At 43.0% G+C, this 27169-nt stretch overlaps 1 protein-coding gene across 1 annotated transcript in view; it reads left to right on the forward strand.

The window, feature by feature from the left end:
- triqk (triple QxxK/R motif containing) overlaps window positions 1-27169 on the forward strand; it is a 110207-nt gene that overhangs the window by 78661 nt on the left and 4377 nt on the right. The window contains exon 3 of the mRNA XM_067979361.1: window positions 16049-16134. Coding sequence (XP_067835462.1) covers window positions 16049-16134 — 86 coding nt within the window. The remainder of the gene's footprint in view (window positions 1-16048; window positions 16135-27169) is intronic.

Consider the following 27169-nt stretch of genomic DNA (forward strand, 5'->3'; position numbering starts at 1 on the left):
GCAGTTAGAGAAAGTTTATCTAGATACATCATGTTTACACCAATGTCATAATTTTAAGGCCTAACTTTCTACATAAAATACAACAATGACACACTCTGGAATGTGTTCTAAATAGTAATCCCTTTCAGGGTTGAGATACTGATAATAAATTGGCCTTTATTCTTATGGTTTCTGATGCTAGTGTATCCTTCAATATGTTACTGCCTTGTAACATACTGCAAATTGTGTTTTGTCTTGTATGTAATGAAACATTACCTATTATAGGAAAATGTTATCCCTCAGGTCACATGCTAGAATTGACTTCAATACCTCTTTTTGCCCTTTGCCAAACTACTTAAGTCACTATTTTGCTCAGCATATTGATAAAATTATGTCACTGCTGAGAATACAAACTAGAAAAAAATAGCAAGTTTATACTATCTTTAAAATAAGTGTGTTAAAGGTTGTAATCAATTCACAGGATTTAGATGTTAGTCGGTGTACTCTAAATTTATCAATTCCTCAATGAGTTACAATCATGTAACTCACTTTTAGCTACATACCTATCTATGAAGATGCCTCTACAGAATACCATAAATTATGTTTGTTTTCTGTTAGTTCAAGTAAAAGTTTTTTTTTGTAGTAAATTGTTTTGGTGATCTGTTCGAAATATCATATGTATCATCATCATATTTAATGATATGAATGCGAGGAAGTTACAGGAATCTATCATCAGAGACAAAGTGACTGAGCACTTGGACAAGCATCAGCTGATCAGAGATAAAAACGGAAAATGCTGGAACTACTGAGCAGGTCAGGCAGCATCTGTGGAGAAACAGAATTAACATTGCAGGTCAATGATCTTTCGCAGCTAATCAAAGATTAGTGGATTTGTGAAGGATAGGTCATGTCTGACTAATCCAGTTGAATTTTTTGAGGAGGTCACTAGAATGGTGGATAGGAAAGTGTCTATGGATGTCGTCTATATGGACTTCTAAAAGGTATTTGATAAGGTTCCGCGAAAGAGATCATTAGCAAAAATGAGAGCTTCCAGAGTTGGAGGTAACCTTATGACATGGGCCGGTAATTGGTTTGGTGGGGGGGGGGGGGTTAACCCATCGGTTCCCCATGCGATCGCGGGTAAATTGAAGCCATTTAACGTGGCTTCCGGGTTTTGCGCAGCGGGTGGACTGCGCACCTGCATCACAGGCTGTCAGCTGGAGGAGCCCCATTGGGGCAGTCTTCCAGTGACTGATCCTGCAGCAAACAATGACACAGGACCATAGAGCAGTCCAGAGGAAAGTCTGCCCCCAGGTTTAACGATGCCTCACTCCAGGTCTCACTGAATGGGGTGAGGAGGAGGAGGGAGATCTTCTACCAAGCGGACAGAAGGAAGTGGCCTGCCTCTGCCACCAAGAAGGCGTGGCTTGAGGTGGCAGAGGAGGTCAGCAGCAGCAGCAACGTCACCCGCACCTGGATGCAGTGCAGGAAGCACGTCAATGATCTAACTAGGTCAGCCAAAGTGAGTATACTTACTCATACTCCCACACTACATCTTCACATCACCGCCCCCACCCCACAACTCCTTATATACTGCCAACACTACTCTACCACATCACTCCTCACACCCACTCAAAGCTCATCCTCAACTTAACTGCACTTACTCACCTCCCCAGTACTCATTCCACCACTACCACTCAACCCAATCCTCATACAATGTCATGGCTCTGTCTCATGCTCACCCTCTGCTGCATCTCTTTCATGGTCAGCCTCACCCAAACCATTGCATTCAGCGGTTGGCCATGTCACCATCCCTCACTCACGCCTCTCTACTTTCTCCCCTTATAGGAGAAGAGAGTCCAGAATGCACAGGAGAGGGCGAAGACCGTAGGGGGGCCACAACATCAGGTCGTCCTCACGGACACTGAGCAGGAGGCTCTTGAATTGAGCTGCACCCTCGAGTGCCTGTCCGTTGGGGACGCCGAGACTGCCACCCGACAAACAGCTGGTGACAGAACTTTAACATTCAGCGCTCACAATAGCAAATGATGTTCACATGCCTTGCCATCTTCAGCACCTCAACATATGTCATCATGCTTAATATTGCCTTCTGTTCTCTTACAGGGCTTTCAGCGACTGCTGTGACGGCAGAGGGCGATTCCTCAGAGGACCTGCCGGCCTCTGAGGGGGCACCGTCACATCTGAGCGAGCCATCCACCAGCTCAGATACACACACCTTGGTGGGTCCCCGTCCTCAGTTAGTTGGGGTTACACATGGTGAGTCACCACACACATGTAAGCACGAGCAGACACTGGTGGCAGGGGCAGCTGTGGAGAGTCCGTGTCGGTGGGAGCATTCTTCTCCAGGCTCTGCTCAGCTGGACACAGATGCTGAACCCTGGGGGCCATCCTTTAAAAGGAGAATGATCGAGGGGCAGCAGCACATTTGCGAGGTGCTGGAACAGGCGCCACGCGCACTCTCTACAATCGTGCAGAGGATGGAGGAGTCCAACTCCTGCATGAGTGGAATGGTGGCACAGGTACAGGAGGGGATCTCCGACATACTCGGACGTGTCGCGGGTAAGTGCGGGAATGTCTGTGATGTTGGAAAGGCTAGCCTCCATCAAGTTTCAAGCACGTCTCAACAATGAGTCCATTGAGCCCCTGACAATAGCCATTCGGACTCTGGCTGAGCAACTTTCTGCCGCCTTAAACATGCAGGCAGATACACTAGCACTGGCCTTACAAGGCTTCACATATGTCCTCCAAACTGTCATCCAGCAGGGTGGTAGGAGTGATGTGGGCCTGGACCAGGAGAGGGATGATGGCGAAAGGGGACCTGGAAGTGGGGATGCCACTCAAAGCGCTCCCCCGTCTCACTCATTGCCCCACTCTCAACCAATACCCACAATGCTGCCTCCTCTCCAGGTGGTCGAGTCTGCCCCTGCACAGGTGCAGGTGGAGCAGTCTTTGGAGGAGGCCTCACGGGCACCGAAACCCAGAGGGTGTCAACCTTTGCCTTACACTTCCTACATGTAGGAGTAGTAGGAAGCGTAAGGCAAAGGTTTTGTGAGCACAAAGGGGATGCACAAGGGTGTTTTACACTTTGTCATGTTTTTTATTTATATTTCATTTTTGTTCAACTCACATTAAATATTATATTGTCACCACTACTGCCACGTCTTGGCCATTCTTGACTGGCTTGTGTAATAAGTCCTTTTCATGAGGTTCACTATGAACACCCACACTTGATGCCACCCATTGGGTCACCTTACAGTGGTGTATGTGTAGTTGCATGACTATTTTGTGCAGGTGCCTGTGGCGCAGCACTGTGTTGTGGAGCTCCATGTGGCGGGGGTGGACGGCGTGCCTAGCGAGGCTGGTGATGTTGCTCATCCTCGGATGTAGTGATGAATGCAGCCATGGCACCCCCCCAACCTGACGGTGCGAGTTTGAGGGAGTCCGCAAAGTAGGTAAATGTGTTTGCACAGCAGAGTTTGGGGTATAAAGTAATAATTTTGAGTGGAAAGACAAAGGTGTTGTAGCCAAAACTTTGTCTGAAGTGACAGAGTGCCCTGCTGCAATAAATGAGGTATTCCCCCAACTATCAAAAAATCCTTTGCATCTCCCACTGGCTGCTGGCTGAAACACGTCTGCTCCAACAGCGAGTGTTTCCCACAGCACGGGAAACACGCTGAGGATCCTTCAAAATTGCACCCCTGCCAAAATCTCCACTCAATGAGGTCTGTCAAGTACCTCAACTACCTAAATAAGTATCTAAATGATCATCCCGCCGGCTTTAATTGCTGCGCGCGCACCCCAACATGCCATTGGGGAACCCTGAAGCGGGTTATAGCTGGGCTCCGAACCTGCTCCGGGATTCTGCCATTTTAGGAGCCCCCCGCCTTCAACGCACCCGCTCGGCCATCCGAAAATCGGCCCTAAAGGGTCTGTTCGCTAATTGATGGGATATGACAAGTGATGTTCCAAGAGTACTGGGGCTGCAGTTTTTCACCATATATACTAATGACTTGGATGAAGGAATAGAGAGTTGTCTATCCAAGTTTGCAGGTAACACTAAGATGACTATATGTTAGGCACAGTAAGTTGTGTGGATGGGAGAAGGAAATTACAAAGGGACGTGGATAGATTAAGTGAGTGGGCAAAACTATGGCAGATGGAGTTCAATGTAGAGAAGTGTGAGGTCATCCACTTTGGATCCAAGAAGGACAAATCAAAATATTTTCTTAATGGTGAGGGACTAGGAGCTGTGGAGGAGTAAAGGAATTTAGGTGTTCATGTACAGAAATCACTAAAAGCTAGTGCACAAGTACAATAGGTAATCAAAAAGGCTATTGGAATTATAGCCTTTATCTCAAGGGGATTGGAATTCAAAGTGAGTGAGTGATGATTGGTCAGACTCCATCTAGAGTACTGCATTCAGTTTTGTGCACAGAACCTCAGGAAAGATATATTGGCCTTAGAAGGGGTGTAGTGTAGATTTACCAGAATGAAACCAGCGCTTAAAGGATTGAAGTATGAGGATAGGTTGCATAAACTTGGCTTGTATTTCCTTGAGTTTAGAAGGTTATGGGGTGATCTAAACGAGGTATTTAAAATGATAAAGGTATTCAATAAGGTAGATACAAAGAAACTGTTTCCTCTGGTAGGGGAATTCAGAACAAGAGGGCATAATCTAAAAATTAGAGCTAGGTAATTTAGGGGTGAAATGAGAAGAAAGCACTTTTTCACACAAAGGGTAATGGAAATCTGGAAAACTTTATCCCCAAAAGGCTATGGATGCTGGGTCAATTGAAATTCTCAAGACTGAGATTGATAGATTTTTGTTATCAAGTGATATGGAACAAAGGTGGGTAAATGGAGTTGAGGTACAGATTAGCCATGATCTAATTGAATGGCAGAACAAGCTCGAGAGGCTGAAAGGCCTTCCCTTCATGTTCCCATGTACAGGTATTAATGGAATAGGTATAATGGTTGGCACTCAGTTACTAGACATTAATTCAATTCAGAGTTTAAGATGAGAGTTTTGCTCCAACAGTTTACAAATGTCAATTGAATTGCAAGACTAAATTACTGCATTAAACTCACTACCAGACATTTGTTATTCTCTATAATATGTACAGTCCAACACCTGCCTTAAAAGAACAATCCATTTTCTTTCTTTTTCACTTTTATCCCATATGCATGCTGACTGTTAGGAGCAGGGCAGCATAGAGGAAAGAATAATGAGAATGTCAGTGACATGGGGCCAGAGGTACATACTATCATCTGAGTTAGGTAGACAGCTTATTAAATTATACAACACATGCACGGTTTATATCATTGACTTGCATTTGGTTGTTTATGCCATCAGGGTGTTTATGCCATCACTGAGCCATTGGTCGAACTTTTTTTTGTCTCATACCATGAGAACTGGAGTAACTTGCAAACCTCTGGTTCTTAATGTTGGTCCTGTTTATTTTTGAAATACTAGCTGGTCTCACGTGGCGCGCACATGGGAGTTGAGACCAAATGTAGCCTTCATGTGATGCAAGTTAGAGGGCAGGGGATAATTAGACCAGGACCCACAGATGTCATTCATTCCCCATTTTAAGGACATATAGTCTGTCCTTATTTTTATATAAAACGTTAATTTGATATTATTTACAAAATCTCCTTGACTGGTTTTGATCACCTGAGGGGGTTGGAGAGGAATTTTAGAGTATTTTTTCTCTTTATGGCCCTGTTTTTTTCCGTTTTTTGCCTCTCCCAAGAGATTACATGGCTGTTGGGGTGGGTGGGAGGAGGTCAGGGGAGGGCAGAAGTGTTTAGCCATGATGGTTCGGCCATCATGGTGTGGGGCAGACTTGATGGACCAGCTGATCTTTTCCTGTCCGTCAATTTTGTATGTTCGTAAAAAAGAGCAAATTGGGAAGCAGAGTTGGTTGGAGCTTAGGAGTTTCTTTACAGTGCAGGTTGAGGCGCTATACTGAGGTGTTACAGTGCAATTGCTTCACTAGTAGGTTTGTCTGTTTTGTGAAGGGAAAAGATTAAGGAAAATTTATTTTTTTGAGAAAATCCAAATGCTTTTTATAAATAGATTATAGGGTAAATTTTGAAAGGCAAGGCTCCTAGCACAGAGCCTCACACAACAGAAAAGTAATTGGAGAATCAGGTGAGGAGGTCAGCAGACCCAATCTTTGGCATTTGATGTTCCTGTGATTACTACCCAGAAAACTGGGAACACTGCAAGTTAAGCCGACTGACCTCCACACCTGATTTTTCGATCTGTGTTCGATGTCTGATTTCATCTTGTGAAGCATTTTAGGATGTTTTGTTACATTACTGTTTTATTTTCCCTGCCTACTTACTCCTTTCCCTTCTCTGCTGAAGCCATTGACTTATAACTGGTCATCCTCCAGGACCTCACCCAAGTAGCAATTTTGCATATGTGAGCCTTGACTGTGAATGTCAGCATGCTGTTCGACTACAGGGAGCATTATAGCTGAGTCTGATCCTTCTCTTGTCTGACACCTTGCATGTGTGTTTTCAATTGGATAGCAGTCAGCAGTGTGAACTCTGGCAATTATCACCGCCCCCCCATTTCCAAGGGTACTGAGGCTGGTTGTAGTACCCCTACCGCTACCACAACTAAAGTTCAACTAATAACACAAACCGGGGATTGAATCTGGCACTCTTCTAGTGTGGTTCAGATACTCACTGGACAAACTCGCTGGGCCATCTGAGGAACTGGAGATTACATTTCTAAAGCAGCATTGCAAAGATCAAAAGATTGTTCATGTTCAGTGATTATTTTTTCCCGTATTATATGATCTATTTCAGAATATATTTACAAGATTAAAGCTTTGAATTTTTCCCTAATCAAAGGCAATTAAGTATTTGCAGTTAAAAATTAAAACAAAAGTAGAACTAAACACAGCTATGAGTCCATTTGCAGGTGAAAAGATACTCCTTTGATGCTGTACCAGCTGCGTGTTTGTTGAAAGAACAGTTTGCTGAGCTTCTATGCAACCGTCCACTGATAGTATAATGTAGTCATAAGCAGCTTATGTAGTATTCAGAAATAGCAATGCATTAATTTTTCAAGCACAAAATGCATATGAGGCATAGTACTGCTGCAGGATGATAATGAAGCTAGAATTTTAAAATCTGCAGGGAATAAAGCTCTGAGCCACTGAGATATAAGTGTTCATCAAATAATTTAGAGACATTCACATGTTAATGAACTTGGTCATCAATATCAATGGTTAGGATTTCTAATTTTGGTGTTTATCTTTAGTAATTTTTGTCTGCATCAAATTTAAATTTTTATCACTTTCATTTTTGTATTATTTAAAAAAGAAGTAAAGTTGGAGCAAGATCAGGTGAAAAGTGGAAATCTTGAGCATCAATCTCATACAGTATGCCCTGGGGGAATGAATATTAAAACAAAGAGGGCTGTAGACCAGAGAGCAGAGGAATGGGAGCTTGAATTCTGTTTTGGAGCTGAGTATTTGACCTTTATTCTGCTAAATCAACTATCAATCTACTGATCCTTTATACCTGGATTAAACAGTTATGGTGAGAATGCATCAAAAATCATATGCAGCCTTTGGATTTTTCTTTGGTGTTATTGAAGAAACACCAATTTCAAAATTTTTCAGTTCAGGTTTGGGAGGAATGTTATTGGTTTAACCTAACCACCAGGAACCTTACAAATGGTAAAATGTGGCACTGCCAATAAATCTTACTGATAGATAATAACATAGGTAGCACCGTGTAAACTTGTGCAGGGCAACTAGTGATGGACAATAAATGCAGCCTTGTCGGTATTGCCTGCAGCCGTGAAGAAATATAAAAAAGCAACTAGATTAGTCATCATAAAACAAACAGTATTATGTATAAATGGAACAAATCATGGTAATGGGTTCACCTATCTATCTATCGATCTATAATAAAAGACTTGCATATCCATGGACATCCTTCAAGTGCCACTACTTGCGGTAACTTTTCTGTCACACATATTTCTGTCATGCTTTTTGTATCATATCTATTTTGCCATGCTTTTCTGTCATGAATAAACTTACCAATCTACTTAGCTCTGATTTGAGTCTTCCATGTTTGTATGCCAAGGTAGGTGGAACTGTCACATACTTCGGACTTGTCCCAGCTCCAGATCCAATACATTTTGTGCAGTTGTCTAAAGTGACACTCCTATCGGAGCAGCTAAAATCAGGTCTGTGGCCCGATACTGATTGCTCATTCTCTAGTGCTGCCTTTCGTGGCTGTTGTCCTTCCTCCACCATAACCAGACCAGACCAGACAATACCTCTGACCTGACGCTCCCTTCCTGCCACACCAAACACAACTAGATCCTGACTTAGAGTTCAGAGACCCCCACCTCTAGTTCCAAACTCCCCTTTCTTGAGATAACAAAAGTGCTAAAATGTGGTTAAGGAACTTGTAATGGCTTTCAAACTACGGTGAGGGCCTCAGACTGACGGTCTGAGCTTGGGGTCCAGTCACAGCAGAAGAGGTCCTCTGCAGAAGATGGGTAGGTTGGGGGTTGGGGTTGTAGTGTTTCCAGACCCTGGACCTCCATCAAAATACTGCATCACCCATCTCATAACTGGCAAACCCTAGACTTCCCTGGCCACCCCCAATACTGATACATCAGTGTCCCTGGTGCTACTTGGCATATACGGACATACGAAAATGACAACAGGAAAAGACCAACTGGTCCATCTAACCTGCCCCATATAGTTAAGATACCTTATGCATTATGATACAGATACTCCCTACCCACCGGAGCCATGTAGTCTCCTGGAAAGCCCAGGCCAACTGGGGGGAGAGATCTGGAAAATTCCTCTCCGACCCCTTTTGCCGATCAAAACTAGTCCAAGAGACCACATAGATCCTGATTTATATTACAGGGTAAATACCTCTTGTATGAGCTGATCTCCGCTCCAACCAGAAACAGGTCCAGCTCTCTCTTGAAGGAATACAGCGAATCAGTGTTCACTGCACGAGTCGGCAACCTGTTCCACAGATCCACTATTCTCTGGGAAAAGAAGAACTGCCCAACATCCAACCTAGTCCTGCCCTTTCATATGCAAGCGCGACCTCTGGTCCTCCCTAACCTATAATAATTGGGCCACATAAACACAATCTAGTATCTTCAATATTTTATAAACCTTGATCAAATCGTTCCCGAGTCTACATTTTCTGAAGTATAGAGACCCAGCTCGTTTGGCCTATCTGGGTGGAAATTAATATTGTGACCCTTTTATGCACCCTTTCCAAAGCCTCAATATCCCCCACCACGTGAGAAGACCAAAACTGGACACAATATTCTAACTGAGGCCTAAACCCTTGTTCTTCCAGAACTTCAGACTCTGCAACACCACATGAGATCTCCTAGCTATTAAATGTCATTTTTTTCTGCATTTATTGTAAAAGAAAATGTATTTGAGAGTTTTTTTCCCTTTCAGAATAAAAAAACAAACAAATTGAATTTGAAAACTTTTCAAGTAAACAAACCCTGGCTAATTGCATACACCTGTGTTTGTTTAAAATCCTCACAACATAAACATTCTAATTCATCACACCTGTGTAAATGGCTTCTCTGTGTAGTCTTCAAAAGCAGTAACAGTGCACTTTGTGTTTTAAAGAGAGTCAGAAGATGGCCACTACGAGTGCCCAGATAGTTGGGGAACTTGGTGGTGTGAGAGGGGAGAGGAGCTGAATGGCCAAAATGGACAGCAGACCAACTCAAAGTGGATGACAAGTAAAATCATTTGGTGGCACTTCAGGGGTCAGAGGCAGATCAGACCACTTTGTTCTGTACCCCTTCCTCCTCAATGTTATTAAACACTATCCACCTTCAATGCTCTCAGACCACAGAACATCCTTCTCCACTGCTCCTGCACTCCAGAACTGTTCCTACTACTATCACATACCAGGCACCCCCCACCCCTAAGTCGTCCCTCTTCCATGAATGGTGCTCCCAGACCAGATATCCCCTCTGAAATTGCTGCCAGACTCTTAATACCTTCCGCAAATGTACCCTTACCCCTGCCACCCCACCTGTTGCTACCGCCCTTCACCAGAACTTATGCGCACACCTTACTTCAGCACCCCTCCACGCCCTCCCCGAGCTGAATTCTAACACAGTCTAGGACTCCTCAGTCCTCCATACCTCAGTATCCTACCCATTCTTTTGGACCCTCTTCTCCCACAAGGCTGTTCAACCCTGTTGAACCCTGCTCTTAGATCCCGGAACCCCCTCTCGGTGCTCATAAACCCCTTGACTGCATTCCCAGTGGTCCCTGATCCCAGAACCACCCCAAGCTTCCAGACACTCAGATTCCCTCCCAATGCCCCCGGATTCCAGGATCTCTCTTTTAGTAATCCCAGGAACTGCCACACTGCATCTAGGACGTCGCTTGCCAGTGTTCCTGGAACTCTGGGACACCCCAAACGCTGGTCCTAGTCCCTGGGATATCCCTGAAAATACAGCTAGACTTTGAGACCCCATCCCAGTAATGCAAGATCCCATGTTCCCTTCCTAGTGCTCCCAGATTACAGGTCGCCCTCAATGCTGATAAATGTCATTGGTAATATAACTTAGTATAACACCTCTTATAAAACCTCAGATTCACTTTGAATATTCAGCTAGTAGTGTATTAAAATTTTATAGTGCACACTTCCTCTATGTATAACATTTACTTTCTGTTGCGGCTTTTCATTTATAACATTACTATTTTTAGCATTAGTTTTTCTACTTATCTCTGGCTTATTGTTCTTCCCCACCCACGATTTAATAATTTGTAAATTTATGCTAAATAATTTGTAAAGTTAATCAATTTCTTGCAGTTGAGAGTGATACACAAATTTATTCTGCCGAGCAAATTTCTTGCATGCATTATTCATTGGATACACACATATTTGAATTTGTTGGAAGAACACAAGGTTAGCCATGCAAACCAATCAAATCACTCAGAAATTAGCAAATCTTCTTGCTCCCTGTTATTTCTCAATGAAATTTGAATGTCCAAAATAAGTTTTCAAGTATAATAAAAACATGAAAAATCACATATTTGACAATAAGACTAAATTGTGTCTTTTAGTGCCTTTATTAAAGTTTCTAATTCAAGCCCTTGGCCTGTTTCAAAAGCCTGACCTCAACTAGTTCTTCTTAACTCTTTGCTAGAGCAATCCAAAACTAATCCCTCTATTTTGCTTTTTCCCCATAGTCCTCTACCTTCCTCTACTTCAAATATGTATTAACTTTGCCCTTGAAAGATGCAATGGTATCTGCCTCAACTGCTCTCCGTGGTAAAGCATTCCGTGCTCCAACAACCCTCTGCGTAAAGAAATTTCTCCTAACCTCTCGCCTCGCTCAGTGACCATTTTAATTTAATGACTCTGTCATCATTGACTCCCCACCCAGAGGAAATACTCTTTTCCTATTCACCCAATCAAAACTTTTCATAATTAAAAAAAATCCTCTATTAAATCCCCTCCTAGCCTTCACTGCCCCAGGAGAAATAGTCCCAATATCCCAATCAGCGTCATAATTGCTCATCCCAGTATCATCCTGGTGATCCCACGCTGTATGTTCTCTGTGAATTTAATGTTCTTTCTATAATGGGTTACCCAAAACTGCACACACTACTCAAATCAGACTCCTCCATCACCATCCCTGGGTATGTCCTGTCCCACTGGCAGGACAGACCCACCAGAGGTGGCGGTACAGTGATATACAGTCAGGAGGGAGTGGTCCTGGGAGTCCTCAACATTGAATCTGGACCCCATGAAATCTCATGGCATCAGGTCAAACATGGGCAAGGAAACCTCCTGCTAATTACCACCTACTGTCCTCCCTCAGCTGATGAATCAGTCCTCCTCCATGTTGAGCACCACTTGGAGGAAGCACAGAGGGTAGCAAGGGCACAAAATGTACTCTGGGTGGGGGACTTCAATGTCCATCACCAAGAGTGGCTCGGTAGCACCACTACTGACCGTGCTGGCCGAGTCCTGAAGGACATAGCTGCCAGACTGGGCCTGCGGCAGGTGGTGAGTGAACCAACACGAGGGAAAAACTTACTTGACCTCGTCCTCACCAATCTACCTGTCGCAAATGCATCTGTCCATGACAGTATTGGTAGGAGTGACCGCCGCACAGTCCTCGTGGAGATGAAGTCCCGTCTTCGCACTGAGGACACCATCCAACGTGTAGTGTGGCACTACCATCGTGCTAAATGGGATAGATTCAGAACAGATCTAGCTGCTCAAAACTGGGCATCCATGAGGCGCTGTGGGCCATCCGCAGCAGCAGAATTGTATTCCAGCACAATCTGTAACCTCATGGCCCGGCATATTCCTCACTCTACCATTACCAACAAGCCAGGGGATCAACCCTGGTTCAATGAGGAGTGTAGAAGAGCATGCCAGGAGCAGCACCAGGCATACTTAAAAATGAGGTGCCAACCTGGTGAAGCTACAACTCAGGACTACATGCATGCTAAACAGCGGAAGCAACATGCTATAGACAAAGCTAAGCGATTCCACAACCAACGGATCAGATCAAAGCTCTGCAGTCCTGCCACATCCAGTCGAGAATGGTGGTGGACAATTAAACAACTAACGGGAGGAGGAGGCTCTGCAAACATCCCCATCCTCGATGACGGCGGAGTCCAGCACGTGAGTGCAAAAGACAAGGCTGAAGCGTTTGCAACCATCTTCAGCCAGAGGTGCCGAGTAGATAATCCATCTCGGCCTCCAGCCGATATGCCCACCATCACAGAAGCCAGTCTTTGGCCAATTCGATTCACTCCACGTGATATCAAGAAACGGCTGAGTGCACTGGATACAGCAAAGGCTATGGGCCCCGACAACATCCCAGCTGTAGTGCTGAAGACTTGTGCTCCAGAACTAGCTGCGCCTCTAGCCAAGCTGTTCCAGTAAAGCTACAACACTGGCATCTACCCGACAATGTGGAAAATTGCCCAGGTATGTCCTGTCCACAAAAAGCAGGACAAATCCAATCCGGCCAATTACCGCCCCATCAGTCTACTCTCGATCATCAGCAAAGTGATGGAAGGTGTCGTCGACAGTGCTATCAAGCGGCACTTACTCACCAATAACCTGCTCACCGATGCTCAGTTTGGGTTCCGCCAGGACCACTCGGCTCCAGACCTCATTACAGCCTTGGTCCAAACATGGAGCTGAATTCCAGAAGTGAGGTGAGAGTGACTGCCCTTGACATCAAGGCAGCATTTGACCGAGTGTGGCACCAAGGAGCCCTAGTAAAATTGAAGTCAATGGGAATCAGGGGGAAAACTCTCCAGTGGCTGGAGTCATACCTAGCACAAAGGAAGAAGGTAGTGGTTGTTGGAGGCCAATCATCTCAGCCCCAGGACATTGCTGCAAGAGTTCCTCAGGGCAGTGTCCTAGGCCCAACCATCTTCAGCTGCTTCATCAATGACCTTCCCTCCATCATAAGGTCAGAAATGGGGATGTTCGCTGATGACTGCACAGTGTTCAGTTCCATTCGCAACCCCTTAAATAATGAAGCAGTCCGAGCCCGCATGCAGCAAGACCTGGACAACATCCAGGCTTGGGCTCAGAAGTGGCAAGTAACATTCGCGCCAGATAAGTGCCAGGCAATGACCATCTCCAACAAGAGAGAGTCTAACCACCTCCCCTTGACATTCAACGGCATTACCATCGCCGAATCCCCCACCATCAACATCCTGGGGGTCACCATTGACCAGAAACTTAACTGGACCAGCCATATAAATACTGTGGCTACGAGAGCAGGTCAGAGGCTGAGTATTCTGCGGCGAGTGACTCACTTCTTGACTCCCCAAAGCCTTTCCACCATCTACAAGGCACAAGTCAGGAGTGTGATGGAATACTCTCCACTTGCTTGGATGAGTGCAGCTCCAACAACACTCAAGAAGCTCGACACCATCCAAGATAAAGCAGCCCGCTTGATTGGCACCCCATCCACCACCCTAAACATTCACTCCCTTCACCACCGGTGCACTGTGGCTGCAGTGTGTACCATCCACAGGATGCACTGCAGCAACTCGCCAAGGCTTCTTCGACAGCACCTCCCAAACCCGCGACCTCTACCACCTGGAAGGACAAGAGCAGCAGGCACATGGGAACAACACCACCTGCACGTTCCCCTCCAAGTCACACACCATCCCGACTTGGAAATATATCGCCGTTCCTTCATTGCCGCTGGGTCAAAATCCTGGAACTCCCTTCCTAACAGCACTGTGGGAGAACCGTCACCACACGGACTGCAGCGGTTCAAGAAGGCGGCTCACCACCACCTTCTCAAGGGCAATTAGGGATGGGCAATAAATGCTGGCCTTGCCAGCGACGCCCACATCCCGTGAACGAATAAAAAAAAATCAATGGTAGACCACAGTTAATCGTCAACTCTTCGTTCTTGTACTTTTTGCTCCTATTTATAAAATCCAAAATGCTAATTATCTACCTGCATTTGCACATTCAAGGAATTATGTATTTGATCCCTTAGAATTATGGCATTTTACAGAACAGAAGGAGGTCATTTAGCTTATCGTGCCTGTGCTTTCTGAAAGAGCTAGCCCCTTAATCCCATTCTCCTGCCCTTCCCCATACCCTTTTACATTTTTTTCTATTTCAGGTATTTACTCACTTCTCTTTTTAAAACTATTACGGATTTTGCTTTTACCACTGTCTGTTAGGGCATTCCATCAAAAAGCAAATGCAGTACTGAGTGGGTACTTCACTGTACTGGTTACCACTTGAATCTAAGGCCCATTCCCGGCACTGACATGATGGGGCGATTGACCTTCTTCTGTACCATAACTTTCTATGATTTGTGTATCACTTCAAGTGGAACTGCACACTGGCTTCATCCCATTTTCACAATGTCTATTTTGACTCTGGAGTCTTTATATAGTATTACCTCTACTTCTGCGGTGCCCAAACTATAGCCCATATGTGGCACACAAGACCTGCAATTCAATTTCTATTTGTGTTTATACTGATAACTCTGATTTCTTTTGTTAACTTTTGTGGGCTGGAGACATGGAAAGGTCAGCTGACAATGTTCCCCGCTCTGTAGTAGATAAATCCTAAATCTGAACACCAAGATCCTTTAGTGTTGGCAGCTTGAGATCTATCTATCTCTTACAAGGCAAATCAAGCAAGGGGGCAGAGATTCCATGTTCCTAATCCTTAGATTACACTGGGACATATCAGTGGAAGCTGGTATGCGAAGTGAGGTGAGTTGTACAGGCCTCCAAAAGAATATATATGAGCCCCACCAGTTGGATCTGGGCCAGGCAAGTGGCCTGAAGATAAGATTTTTAAAAGTGTTTTACAGATCGCCCCCCCCCCCCAACCTTATTCTTTGGGGCCAGAGGGAACATGGCCAAAATTAGGGGTGGGGGAAAAGACCTAGGCAGAAACCCCCTTCTTCCTTTCCCATAGGGACGGATGGATGCTACAGTTACCGGCAGTCATGGACAGGTGGCTGTTCCACCCGCTTAACCCAAGTAAATAAAGTGTTGTCCCCTGCAAACACTGTGGATTCACCATTGGGATCATGACCAGAGGAGTTTGGCTCAAGGATGAAAGTGGCCCACAAAGATGAAAAGTTTGGATAATTCCTGATCTACTTCATATCAGATGTGGGAGGGGAATATCATCATTTACACAAGGCCTTTCTGCATTGATTTTAGGGCAAAAGACAATGGAGCTTATCGTCAAAGCTTATTTTCTGATAGCTAATTGAAGACATGGTAGTGGTATTTTGGAGATATGGAGGTCTTCTAATTATTCCATAACTAAATTTGAAATAAAACAAATTGAATATTTTTGGCACCTAGTATTCTGATGTTACAGTGCTTTCATAAATAAGTTTAATACAGAATGTCCATCATTGATCTAGTTTTAATTTGACAATATATTCTGTATTGTCAATAGTGTTTAAAAGATGCTTAAAAAGTCCTTTTCATATGGAAATAATGCATATCACTAACAATTGTTTTATTACCCTCAGGAAAACAAGATTATAAGAAAACCAAATCAGTTTTAAAAGCAACAAAATTGAAAGCAGAAGCCAAGAAAACAGCACCAGGAATAAGGGTGTGTGTAGTTGTTTGATAACCTTCATTAAATTTCAGTGGATGTCAAGTATCTTTTCCCTAAAGATAAATGAACTGAATATTGATTATTTCTCTGAAATATTGTTTGTGACATTTCACAATCTGTGTGGAATGTTAGGAACTAAATATTTATGTAGTATTGCACTTAAAACTGGAAATTACCATAAGTCTTCAATAGTCTGTGATGTAAAAGCAAATCTATAAGCAGAAGGCTGCCTGATTGTATTCTGTGCGATCCAAATTCAGAATATTATATAGAAAAAACTTCTGGTAATGCAACGTGCACCTTCCACATCTGATTACAAAGCTAAGTAGTATCGTGCATTGTATTGCACAGTACTTATTGTTCTTAGCTTGAATTATTAATCCACTGTTCCTACTTTCCTGTGTAATTAATACCAAAAAAGAAACCACTATTTTAAATGCATAGTACTTAATGCTTTTCTCCCCTTGTGATGCCAGCTTTAATTCAGATAGTCATGGTTAGATAAATACATACCTGATCCAAACATAATTCTAGTAAAAGCATAATGCCTTTACATTGGTATAATAGTATAGAATCCCTTTTTGCCATGTGTGTGGTCTGAAAAGCAGTAATTTCATTGTAGTGCTTTTTTTTATCTGAATTATTTTCATTGCCCTGGTACACACCTCCTACTGCCATAACACAAGCACATTTTCCTTTTTCTCCAAACCTGTGCACTAATTTTCTTGCAGCTCAACTATCTTACTCCACTCCTGTCTGGCTTGCCCCTTTCATTTTACCAGTCACGTTATCATCATATAAGTATTCAATGTTCTGACATGTCCCTCACAGTTTTGCCACCATGCCTTTTGTGATGTCTCTCATGCCCTGAATTTCCTAGTCGTATCCGCACATCCCACCCCAAATACAGGAATATGACAAAAAGGGGAGAAGTTTGGAGCCTCCTGTCTCCACCTCTACCTGACTGTTTTCTTAGCTATTAAGACAAGTTTAAGTCCAGCTGTTGGCTCACTATTACATAGCTGCATAACATATGGTGCAAATAAAGTTAAATAAATTAATTTAATGGTGATACAGGGAGAAATTAATGCTTTCTAACACTGAACTATATAACATTTTTTTTTATTCGTTCATGGGATGTGGGCGTCGCTGGCGAGGCCGGCATTTATTTCCCACCCCTAATTGCCCTTGAGAAGGTGGTGGTGAGCCGCCTTCTTGTACCACTGCAGTCCGTGTGGTGAAGATTCTCCCACAGAGAATGGTGTTAGGAAGGGAGTTCCAGGATTTTGACCCAGCGACGATGAAGGAACGGCGATATATTTCCAAGCCGGGATGGTGTGTGAGTTAGAGGGGAACGTGCAGGTGGTGTTGTTCCCATGTGCCTGCTGCTGTTGTCCTTCTAGGTGGTGGAGGTCACGGGTTTGGGAGGTGCTGTCGAAGAAGCCTTGGCGAGTTGCTGCAGTGCATCCTGTGGATGGTACACGCTGCAGCCACTGTGCGCCGGAGGCAAAGGGAGTGAATGTTTAAGGTGGTGGATGGGGTGCCAATTAAGCGAGCTGCTTTGTCCTGGATGGTGTCGAGCTTCTTGAGTGTTGTTGGAGCTGCACTCATCCAGGCAAGTGGAGAGTATTCCATCACACTCCTGACTTGTGCCTTGTAGATGGTGGAAAGGCTTTGGGGAGTCAGGAAGTGAGTCACTTGCCGTAGAATACCTCTGACCTGCTCTTGTAGCCACAGTATTTATATGGCTGGTCCAGTTAAGTTTCTGGTCAATGGTGACCCCCCCCAGGATGTTGATGGTGGGGGATTTGGCGATGGTAATGCCATTGAATGTCAAGGGGAGGTGGTTAGTCTCTCTCTTGTTGGAGATGGTCATTGCCTGGCACTTGTCTGGTGCGAATGTTACTTGCCACTTCTGAGCCCAAGCCTGGATGTTGTCCAGGTCTTGCTGCATGTGGGCACGGACAGCTTCATTATTTGAGGGGTTGCAAATGGAACTGAACACTGTGCAATCATCAGCAAACATCCCCATTTCTGACCTTAAGATGGAGGGAAGGTCATTGATGAAGCAGCTGAAGATGGTTGAGCCTAGGACACTGCCCTGAGGAACTCCTTCAGACGTACAGTCTTGAGGTCCAGCGCCACTTAGTTTATTCTAATGCTCTCTGTTTTATGTTAAAAACATTTTAAAATATAAAGTAATTGAATTGAATTTCATTTTGTTTTACTTAGTGTATTGACCAGCAATCATATTTAAAAATGCCCATTCAAACAAATGTGAATTTTGTCAATTTTCAGCTTATATTTTCTCACTATTACATGGTGGTTATTTTTTCTTTGGTGGAGGAAACAGGAAACGAATAGCTCATTGTAGCCAAATTGTGCTCCTGGCAGCTGGTCACAGATTACCATCTATTCCATTGCTGAAGTCTACATACAATAAGCCTCTGTTATGTCAAAGAGGAAAAGGATGGTACAAAATGAGTCAGATGAAATATATAAAATATGTGTGACAGTGACAGTTGAAATTTAATGTAGACAACTATAAAATATTGCAGATGGAAAGAAATAGGCAAGCAAAACATTTCATGAATGGTGTTGAAATAGCTACAGGTGAAATGGTGTTGAAATAGCTACAGGTGAAGCTGAAAGCGATCTAAGGGTTTTAATATACTCACCACTTAACATGTCCAATCACTACCAAGTAGAAATTAAGAAGGCAAATACAATACTGAACTAATAGCCAAGGCAGTGGGAGTACAAATTGGAGGAAGTCCTGATTAAACTATACAATGCTTTCTGGTCATACCAGATTAAATTAAGTACATTGTGTGTTCTGGTAACTGAGATACACATACAAAAGAGACAATCAAGACCTGAAGGCAATGCAGAGAATAGCCACAAGACATTTCCCTGCATTATAGGACTCAATTAAGCGGAAAGACTGAAGAATTTGGGCTTTTCTTCTTGGAAGGAGGCAACTAAGAGGGACCCCATAGATGTACATCAGAGATAGTATAGAAGATGTAAATCTGGAGAATTGCTTCAAATTGAACCATGACAATGAAACAAATTGGCATACGTTTAAACTAGTAAAAGGCAAATATAGAATTGATACCAGGAAGATTTTCTTCACATAAAAAGTGATCAGCAAAAGGAATAAACTTCTAGGTAGAGCAATGAAGTCAAAAACCTGGAATCATTTAAGAAATGGCTAGTGTTCTTTCTGGATGGATGATCTGGGACATACCAAAAGGCCTTCCTCATCTATATATATCTCATCATCTGTGGTGATAGATAGTCTACATAAGGAGGAAAAAGTACCTCTTTAACAAAGTCTATATCATCAGATAACAAAGTAAAACATTAACCTAACAACATGATCAGTGGAAACATCTGCCATCATTTAAAAAAATACAGTATCCCAAATACCATAATTAATAGAGAAGGTCAAAGATTAAAACTTTAAATTTAACGTTGGTAGTTTTTTGCTGCACAACATTAGATATTCAGATATTGCATTTGTATGTAAGAGCAGAGAGATGAGGGCCCCAATTTGTTTTAAACTGTTGCATGGTTAAAGGACTTCACACTAACCTTTTCTACGCAATGCTGCAACAAAAAAATGATGGATTCCTTCCGCAGCACTGAGCGATGTGAAAAAGCACCATCATTGCAGCTACTGAACACTGTACCCTGCCAGGGACAATTTATTTTACACTGAAGATACTTGCATTTTTCAAAGAATGTCACATCACGTAATTTTGTCAAGACATGGTTGTTACAAATCTTCCTTGGCATTGAAATAGTACATTATACTGCACATAACTGGAACAAAATAGTTACCTTTTTATGATTTTTTTTTTCTCTGTGACATAGTTTACAGTATCCAAGAAATTATTTTTTTTTCCTATAATGCTGCAAAGCGAATCTCTCTGTATTTCAAGCATGTGTTACCTGCTGTTGCATTGTCTGATGATGGAATTAGTTCCCTCCCAAAATTTGCTATTGCGATACAAATTCAAATGCACATTATTATTTTTGACCTTGATTACTGATCTTGGTCAGGCACTTAAGCTTGTAGTTCAGTATTCATATAATTTCAGTAGTTATTATTATGTATAGTGCATTATAAACAATGAGAAACAGATTGGCTTTGTACTGTATATTCAAAAGATGCTGAGTCTGATCTTATATTAACAAATTGGATTGAAATTATTTGTTTTCCTTAAGGCTTAAATGCAACTTTACTGTTTTATATGCTCTTGTATGCTCTTTTGAGATTATTTTTATGCTATGTAATTTGGGTGCATCACTGTTTCATTGCCAAAATTTTCAATCATTTTGACTTGGAGAAATTATTATCCCTAACTTATGTAAATCGGGCTGTTCCCTCGGTACTTTATATTCTTCATTCCAGCATCTTCCAATAACCGTAGTAGTAAGCCCACGCTTCCAACTGATGAAATCTTTAAAAAATTACTCTCCAATGATGTTTTTAACGTGGTAAGTTTGGGCATTACTCTTGTGACCTTCCTTTCTAATGACAGTTCATGGGCTAACCTGTCCTTTTTCCCCTTCATCAGCAAGTAAGTGACTTCCTGAGTCTGAATATTTCTTGTATTGTTCTTGTTTGCTTGTATTTGTTTTACAAACTATAAAAACAATCTTTTGCTAGGTCATCCTGTAATACTCTGTTGTTAGGCCATCCTACTACCTGGGCTTTAAGAATGATAACTGACCACTGAATGATCTTTGCTGTTGCTATAAAGCAACAATAACAACTTGTATTTTAATAGCGCTTTTAATGTAGGAAAACATCCCAGGGAGCTTCACAGAAGCGATTATCAAACAATATTTGACGCCGAGCCACATAAGTAGATATTAGGAAAGGTGACCAAAAGCTTGGTCAAAGAGGTAGGTTTTAGGGAGCATCTTAAAGGAGGAGAGAGAGGCGGAGAGGTTTAGGAAGGGAATTCCAGAGCTTAGGGTCTAGGCAACTGAAGACACGGCTGCCAATGGTGGAGTGATTAAAATCAGGGATGCGCAAGAGCCAGGAATTAGGAGCACAGAGATCTCAGAGGGTTGTATGGCTGGAGGAGGTTACAGAGATAGGGAGGGGCGAGGCCATGGAGGGATTTGAAAATGACAATGAGAATTTTAAAATTGAGGTGCTCCTGGAATGGGAGCCAATGTAGGTTAGCGAGCACAGGGGTGATGGGTGAAAGGCACTTGGTGCAAGTTAGGATACGGGCAGCAGAGTTTTGGATGAGCTCAAGTTTATGGAGGGTGGAAGATGGGAGGCCGGGCAGGAGAGCATCAGAATAGTCAAGTCTAGAGGTAACAAAGCCATGAATGAGGGTTTCAGCAACAGATGAGCTGAGGCAGGGGTGGAGACACGCAATATTACGGAGTGGAAGTAGGCAATCTTGGTGATGGAATGGATATGTGGCCGGAAGCTCATCTCAGGGTTAATAGGATGCCAAGGTTGCAAACGATCTGGTTCAGCCTCAGACAGTGGCCAGGGAGAGAGATGGAGTCAGTGTCTAGGGAACGGAGTTTGCAGCGGGGATCAAAGACAATGGCTTCTGTCTTCCCAATATTTAGTTGAAGGAAATATTTGCTTATCCAGTACTGGATGTCGGACAAGCAGTGTGCCAAATCAGAGACGGTGGAGGGGTCGAGAGAGGTGGTGGAGGTAGAGCTGGGTGTCGTAAGCATACATGTGAAACCTGATGTCCTGTTTTCGGATGATGTCGCCAAGGGGCAGCATGTAGATGAGAAATAGGAAGGAGCCAAGGACAGATCCTTGGGGGACTCCAGAGGTAACGTTGCAGGAGTAGGTAGAGAAACCATTGCAGGCGATTCTCTGGCTACAACTGAATCGATAAGAATGGAACCAGGCGAGCGCGGTCCCACCCAGCTGGACGACGGAGGAGAGGCGATGGAGGAGGATGGTGTCAGCGGCTGTGTCAAAGGCTGCGGACAGGTCAAGAAGGATGAGGAGGGATAGTTTACCATGGTCATAGTCACATAGGGTGCCATTTGAGACTTTCATAAGGGCTGTTTCAGTACCACGGCAGGGGCGGAAATGTTGGAAATGTTTTCCATTAAAACATGATATGAAGACTTTGCATAATGCTTAGGATTCTGCTAAGGGCTAGGATACAGCACCTACATAGCTGGGGAAAGTAATTTCTCAGGACTGCTGCAGGAGTAGGCTTTGGCCATCAGATGATCTGCTGCCCAGCAGCACCAAATCCTTCTTGTGAATAATCTCTGGAGCCAATTATACCAGTCCTTCAACCCACCAGGGTTGCTGTCTTCCAATCTGGTGGAATGTAATGATTTTTTTAAAAATGGTGCTGCCTGGCATTGGGATCTACAGTTCCTGATCGAGATATTAAACTGCTTCTTTGGACCTCCCAGAAGTCTCCCTTTAGACTTTTAGGCAATTTGCACTCTATCTATTCTTTAGACTACCTTTATTAGGATTTGATCGGAGAATGGTCAACAGCTCCTGCTCATGACTAAAATAATCTGCCATTATTGGATCTGCTGTGTCTCTTTAGAGATCAAGAGGTAGATTTTCAACTTGCCACCCAGGCATGAAACTAGCGGATCAGCGGCCTGTTATAGAAATTGCCTGTAAATTCGGGTGATTTCTCTAACGGGCGGCTGATTCACAATGCCAGTTTTACACCTGGGCAGCAAGTTGAATATCTACCCCTCTGTATATAGCTTCAGTAGCTTATTTGATGCTTGTTTACCAAGTGCACCTTTTTTGTGATAAAACTTCAGTCCAGGGCCCGAAGTATTGTCCAGACAAGCAATCTAATCAACTAGTCCAGCCGCCATTTGGTGGTCAGAAATGTTGGTGCAGGAAATTCTTCAAATAAGGAAAGCCCATCATCACAAGGAAAAGATTATCACATCAGCAAGCTTCCCAAATTTCTTCTGAAGTTCGGGCAATTTGGAGCAGAAACTGTTACAGATCAAAGAATTCCTACAGATCATCTCCCTGAAGCAGGAAGCTATGATGGATGCTTTTGGTCTAAGTATTTGCCCTGTTGCCCAACATTTACTTGTGTGTTAATGTGCTTTTCTGCAGATTTAGTGTCCTCTTTCCGGGCTACTGACCCGGGCAGGTTGAATATGGTGGTGAATAACTATTTTACCAGTAGATTAAGGGGTATGAAAAAAATTAACTGAATCCTAAGACTACCCAAGGAGTGGCACTGAGGTATGCAAGTTTAATTTTGGTTTTACATAATTTTTTTTAAGTTGATAAAAGCAGTAATATACAGAGATTTATATGGTAATACATGCACAAGAATGCATTATCTTTCATACTATGCAGTTTTTGTCATCTTGCCACCTAAAAAAAATCAACATTTTGTATTGCAGTTTACACTAAACAATAGTGACCTTAGAAAGCCTTTCCAGAAGGAAAGATAAGAACGTTGGATATGACCATGCTAATGCAGCTAGGGATAGCAATGCTTATTTCAAACAGCCCTGCTGTCCACTGGCCTCAGCAGATGGAGCTTGCAGTTGTGTGTCACTTGTTTATTACATCCTGTTAAGATTAGTAGCTGTATGGCCAGATGGGTCTGTGAGCACAGCTGTGGATACAGGAAAAATAAATGGAAGCTCTCTTACACAGTCTTAGCCTCTTGAGATGTACGAATGTTGCGATTAGAACAAAAAAAACTCTTAAACAGTCTGCAGATGTTTTGGTTATAAGATAAACTATCCATAAATGGGCATAAACATTCTAATAGTTAAAAATTATATGGCGCTTGTGTGAATTCATTTAACTTCAGTATATTTTTCGTGATGTTGCAAGACAAAAAAAGCTTTTGATCTTGTAATTATTTCTGTTTTTCTGCTCCCTACTCTCTTCCATGGCGCAACTCCTCTGCTTACACTATAAAATGGTCCAGATCACAGTCTTTTTGACAGCCATCTGAGCCAGTTCTTGATCAGGCAGGATAGGATTGCTCCTGCCACTTATTTTAAACCTCGGCTATCACCCCTTTCCAAGTTGGGGAGTATTCCACTGTCCCGCAGTGTTCCAGCTGGTAGCACAACTGAAAACTGGAAAAACTTACCCAGAGATGGCAGACGTGTTCAAATATCAGTCACAGATGTGATTCAAACTCATTGTCCTTTGGTTGGGAGTTGGCCACTACAGCTGTGCTGCCAGAAAAGCTATTTTCACTTTCTTGTCAACAAAAGAGACAACATTTTTTCTTGGGCCATGCCTGCAGAAAAATATTGCTGTCTCTCTTGTTGCCATTTCCGTCCCCCCCAGAACTACAGTAAGTTGCTGAAGCTTTTCACATTTATCAACATGTTTAATGTAGCTTCTGCTGGTGTTAGATGCTTCCAATGGTGTGCAACACTAAAATTCTAGGAACCTGTTCCTCAGGGGAGAAAATTCAAATATTTGGCGAAGGAGCTTACCAAAACAAAGTAGAACTTTGTTGGGTTGCCAATCAGCATAAGAGTGCTGAAATTCCTGGACTGTTGATGAAAAAAAATGAAATATCTAGTATCACCAGAGATGCAGAACAGTACAAGAAGAGGACCATGGATGTTAGAAGTGTAGTTAGGTTGAAAGTGGCACACAACAAACAGAAAAAAAGGATGGAGCTGCAGATCAATCGTCCCCTTTGATTCTGGTAAGATTACATATGTGTTGCAAATAAAATCATGTCATTCACTACATACAGATAACAAATAGTGGTATATTAGCTTGATGTAGGATGACTGTAACTAAATATATTTTTTAATAATTGTCCTCTTATCTCATTCCATTAGTTTAACTGGAAAATAGTTTCATATCTCATGTAGTTGCACTTAAAAAAAAATATAGGTTCATAGTTATAAATATTTTCACAAATAATTCAGCCACATCCCAAGCCACACATACCTGGAAGAGAGGAGAGAAGCCCATCATGGTATGTGAGAAGGAGAATGAATTGAACTGCAGTAAAGAGGAGGGGTAAAATTGGAAAAATCCCAGAACTAACATCCAAGGAAAGAAGACAGACAGAAAGACTCAGTGGAAGGAAGATGCTTTCAGAGCAGGAAATCTATAAGGCGACCTCTGGAAAAGCACAGGAAATCAGAGAGCTGAGCTGTAAGGGACACACCATTCATAGTGATCAGGAGTTCATTTCTCAAACTGCTCTCTTCTCACTAACAGGTACACAAAGATAGCAGTGTCTCCAGTTTAAAGACACTGAGCACATTCACATTACCATACAGTCTGCTTTATATCAGTTGTACAGTAGCACTTTCTATTACAAGTGGTTACAGTATTCCAAGCATGTTTCTTCAATAATCAGTCTCCTTAACTCAGTTAGCAACCAATTTTATTCTGGGTCAGAAGAAGGTTGTGGGCTTGAATCCCATGGCAGGACTTTAGCATATAACTTGAGCTGACACTCCAGTGAAGTACTGAAGAAGTGCTGTACTGTCAGCGGTGCTTGAGATGAAAGATTAAATTGACAACATGTTCGCCTCTTCAGGTAAATGTTAAAGATCCCATGGCATTATTTGAAAAAGAGCTGGAAATTCACCCTGGCCCATGTTCATCCCAAAATCAATACAACAAAAAACATTAACTGGTCAATTATCTCTTTGTTGTTTGTGGGATGTTATTGATGCAGAATTATTGCTGTGTTTGCCTACGTAACAGTCACTGCACTCAAAAGAATAATCAATTGTTTGAACTATTTGATGTAATAAAGTGCATTAAAAAAAATTCCTGTAAACTATTTTAGAGTTCTGATACTGATTTCTAATTTTGAAAGGCATTATGACGTTGGACATATTTTAGTTGAAATTAACGTGTTATATATTATACACATATATGCATGTTGCAATGTTTCTTGTGCGTTACATTTCTAAAAAATCAATAAATGTTTATAGGAAAACAGCATTTATTTTACAATGTAAAGAAGTCCGTGGAGCAGCCACACCACTTGCGCAAAGCCGGTGTCGGGAGGCCCGAAGCATTTGGGGTTCAGGCCTCATTTGACTGCTGCAGGTACCAAACAGGTGCCCATGCTGCAGTTTGCTGGTTCTGAGAGGGCAGGAGATCGGTTGCCTCCCATGCTGGGCCGGCCGGCAGATTGGGTCTTGGGGGTAAGGCGAAGCCAGGAAGAGGGTCCTCGAGCAAGCTGGATTGTGGGTCCAGGAGAAGCACTCAATTAAAAAATTTCAGTGGCCATCTTTTGAGTGGCCTGCAACGGTTCCTTTAAGGACCTCTGGTTAGGCCACTGAGTGCCTGGTACAGATGGATAGAGAGTATTCACATTTGTACCTTAAAAATTGCAGGCGAGCTTCTATAACTGGTGTAGGTTCCTGATTTGACCAGAAACAGGTGGGATGACTATGCGCCCATTGACAGGCCCGCCTGTAAATTGCATCAGGCGGACCTTGACTGTCAATAGCTTCCCTTCCCTATCTGTACTTCACTTTACAGCCTCTTCCTCACCTCTCCCAATTATGTTGTGCTCCATTCTTCAGCTCAGAATGGGACCACACAAACCTTCACAACAGTGCTGCAGAGTCCAGACTAACTAGGAGCAAAAACAACGTGTTCGCACATACACACGAGCTTCTAGGTTCTCCGCACAGAAAATATTTTGCCCTTTATGACCCCATTTTCAAGTTCAGTTTCTGGCATAAATTTTTAAAATTTATTCTCGGGATGTTGGCGTCGCTGGCAAGGCCAGCCTTTATTGTCCCCCTAGTTGCCATGAGCATGTGATGGTAGGCTGTCTTCTTGTAATATTCTTTGTAATAGTTTGAGTGTCTGCTAGGCCACTACAGAGGGCATTTAAGAGGCGACAACATTGGTGTGGGACTGGAGTCACATACAGGCCAGACCTGGTAAAGATGGCAGATTTCTTTCCCTAAAGGACATTGATGAACCAGTTGGGTTTTTATGACAGCCGAACAGCTTGATGGTCATGTTTACTGATTCCAGATTTTTTAAAACTGAATTCAAATT

This window comes from Heptranchias perlo, chromosome 3 (assembly GCF_035084215.1).
Source record: "Heptranchias perlo isolate sHepPer1 chromosome 3, sHepPer1.hap1, whole genome shotgun sequence".
Taxonomy (NCBI): domain Eukaryota; kingdom Metazoa; phylum Chordata; class Chondrichthyes; order Hexanchiformes; family Hexanchidae; genus Heptranchias; species Heptranchias perlo.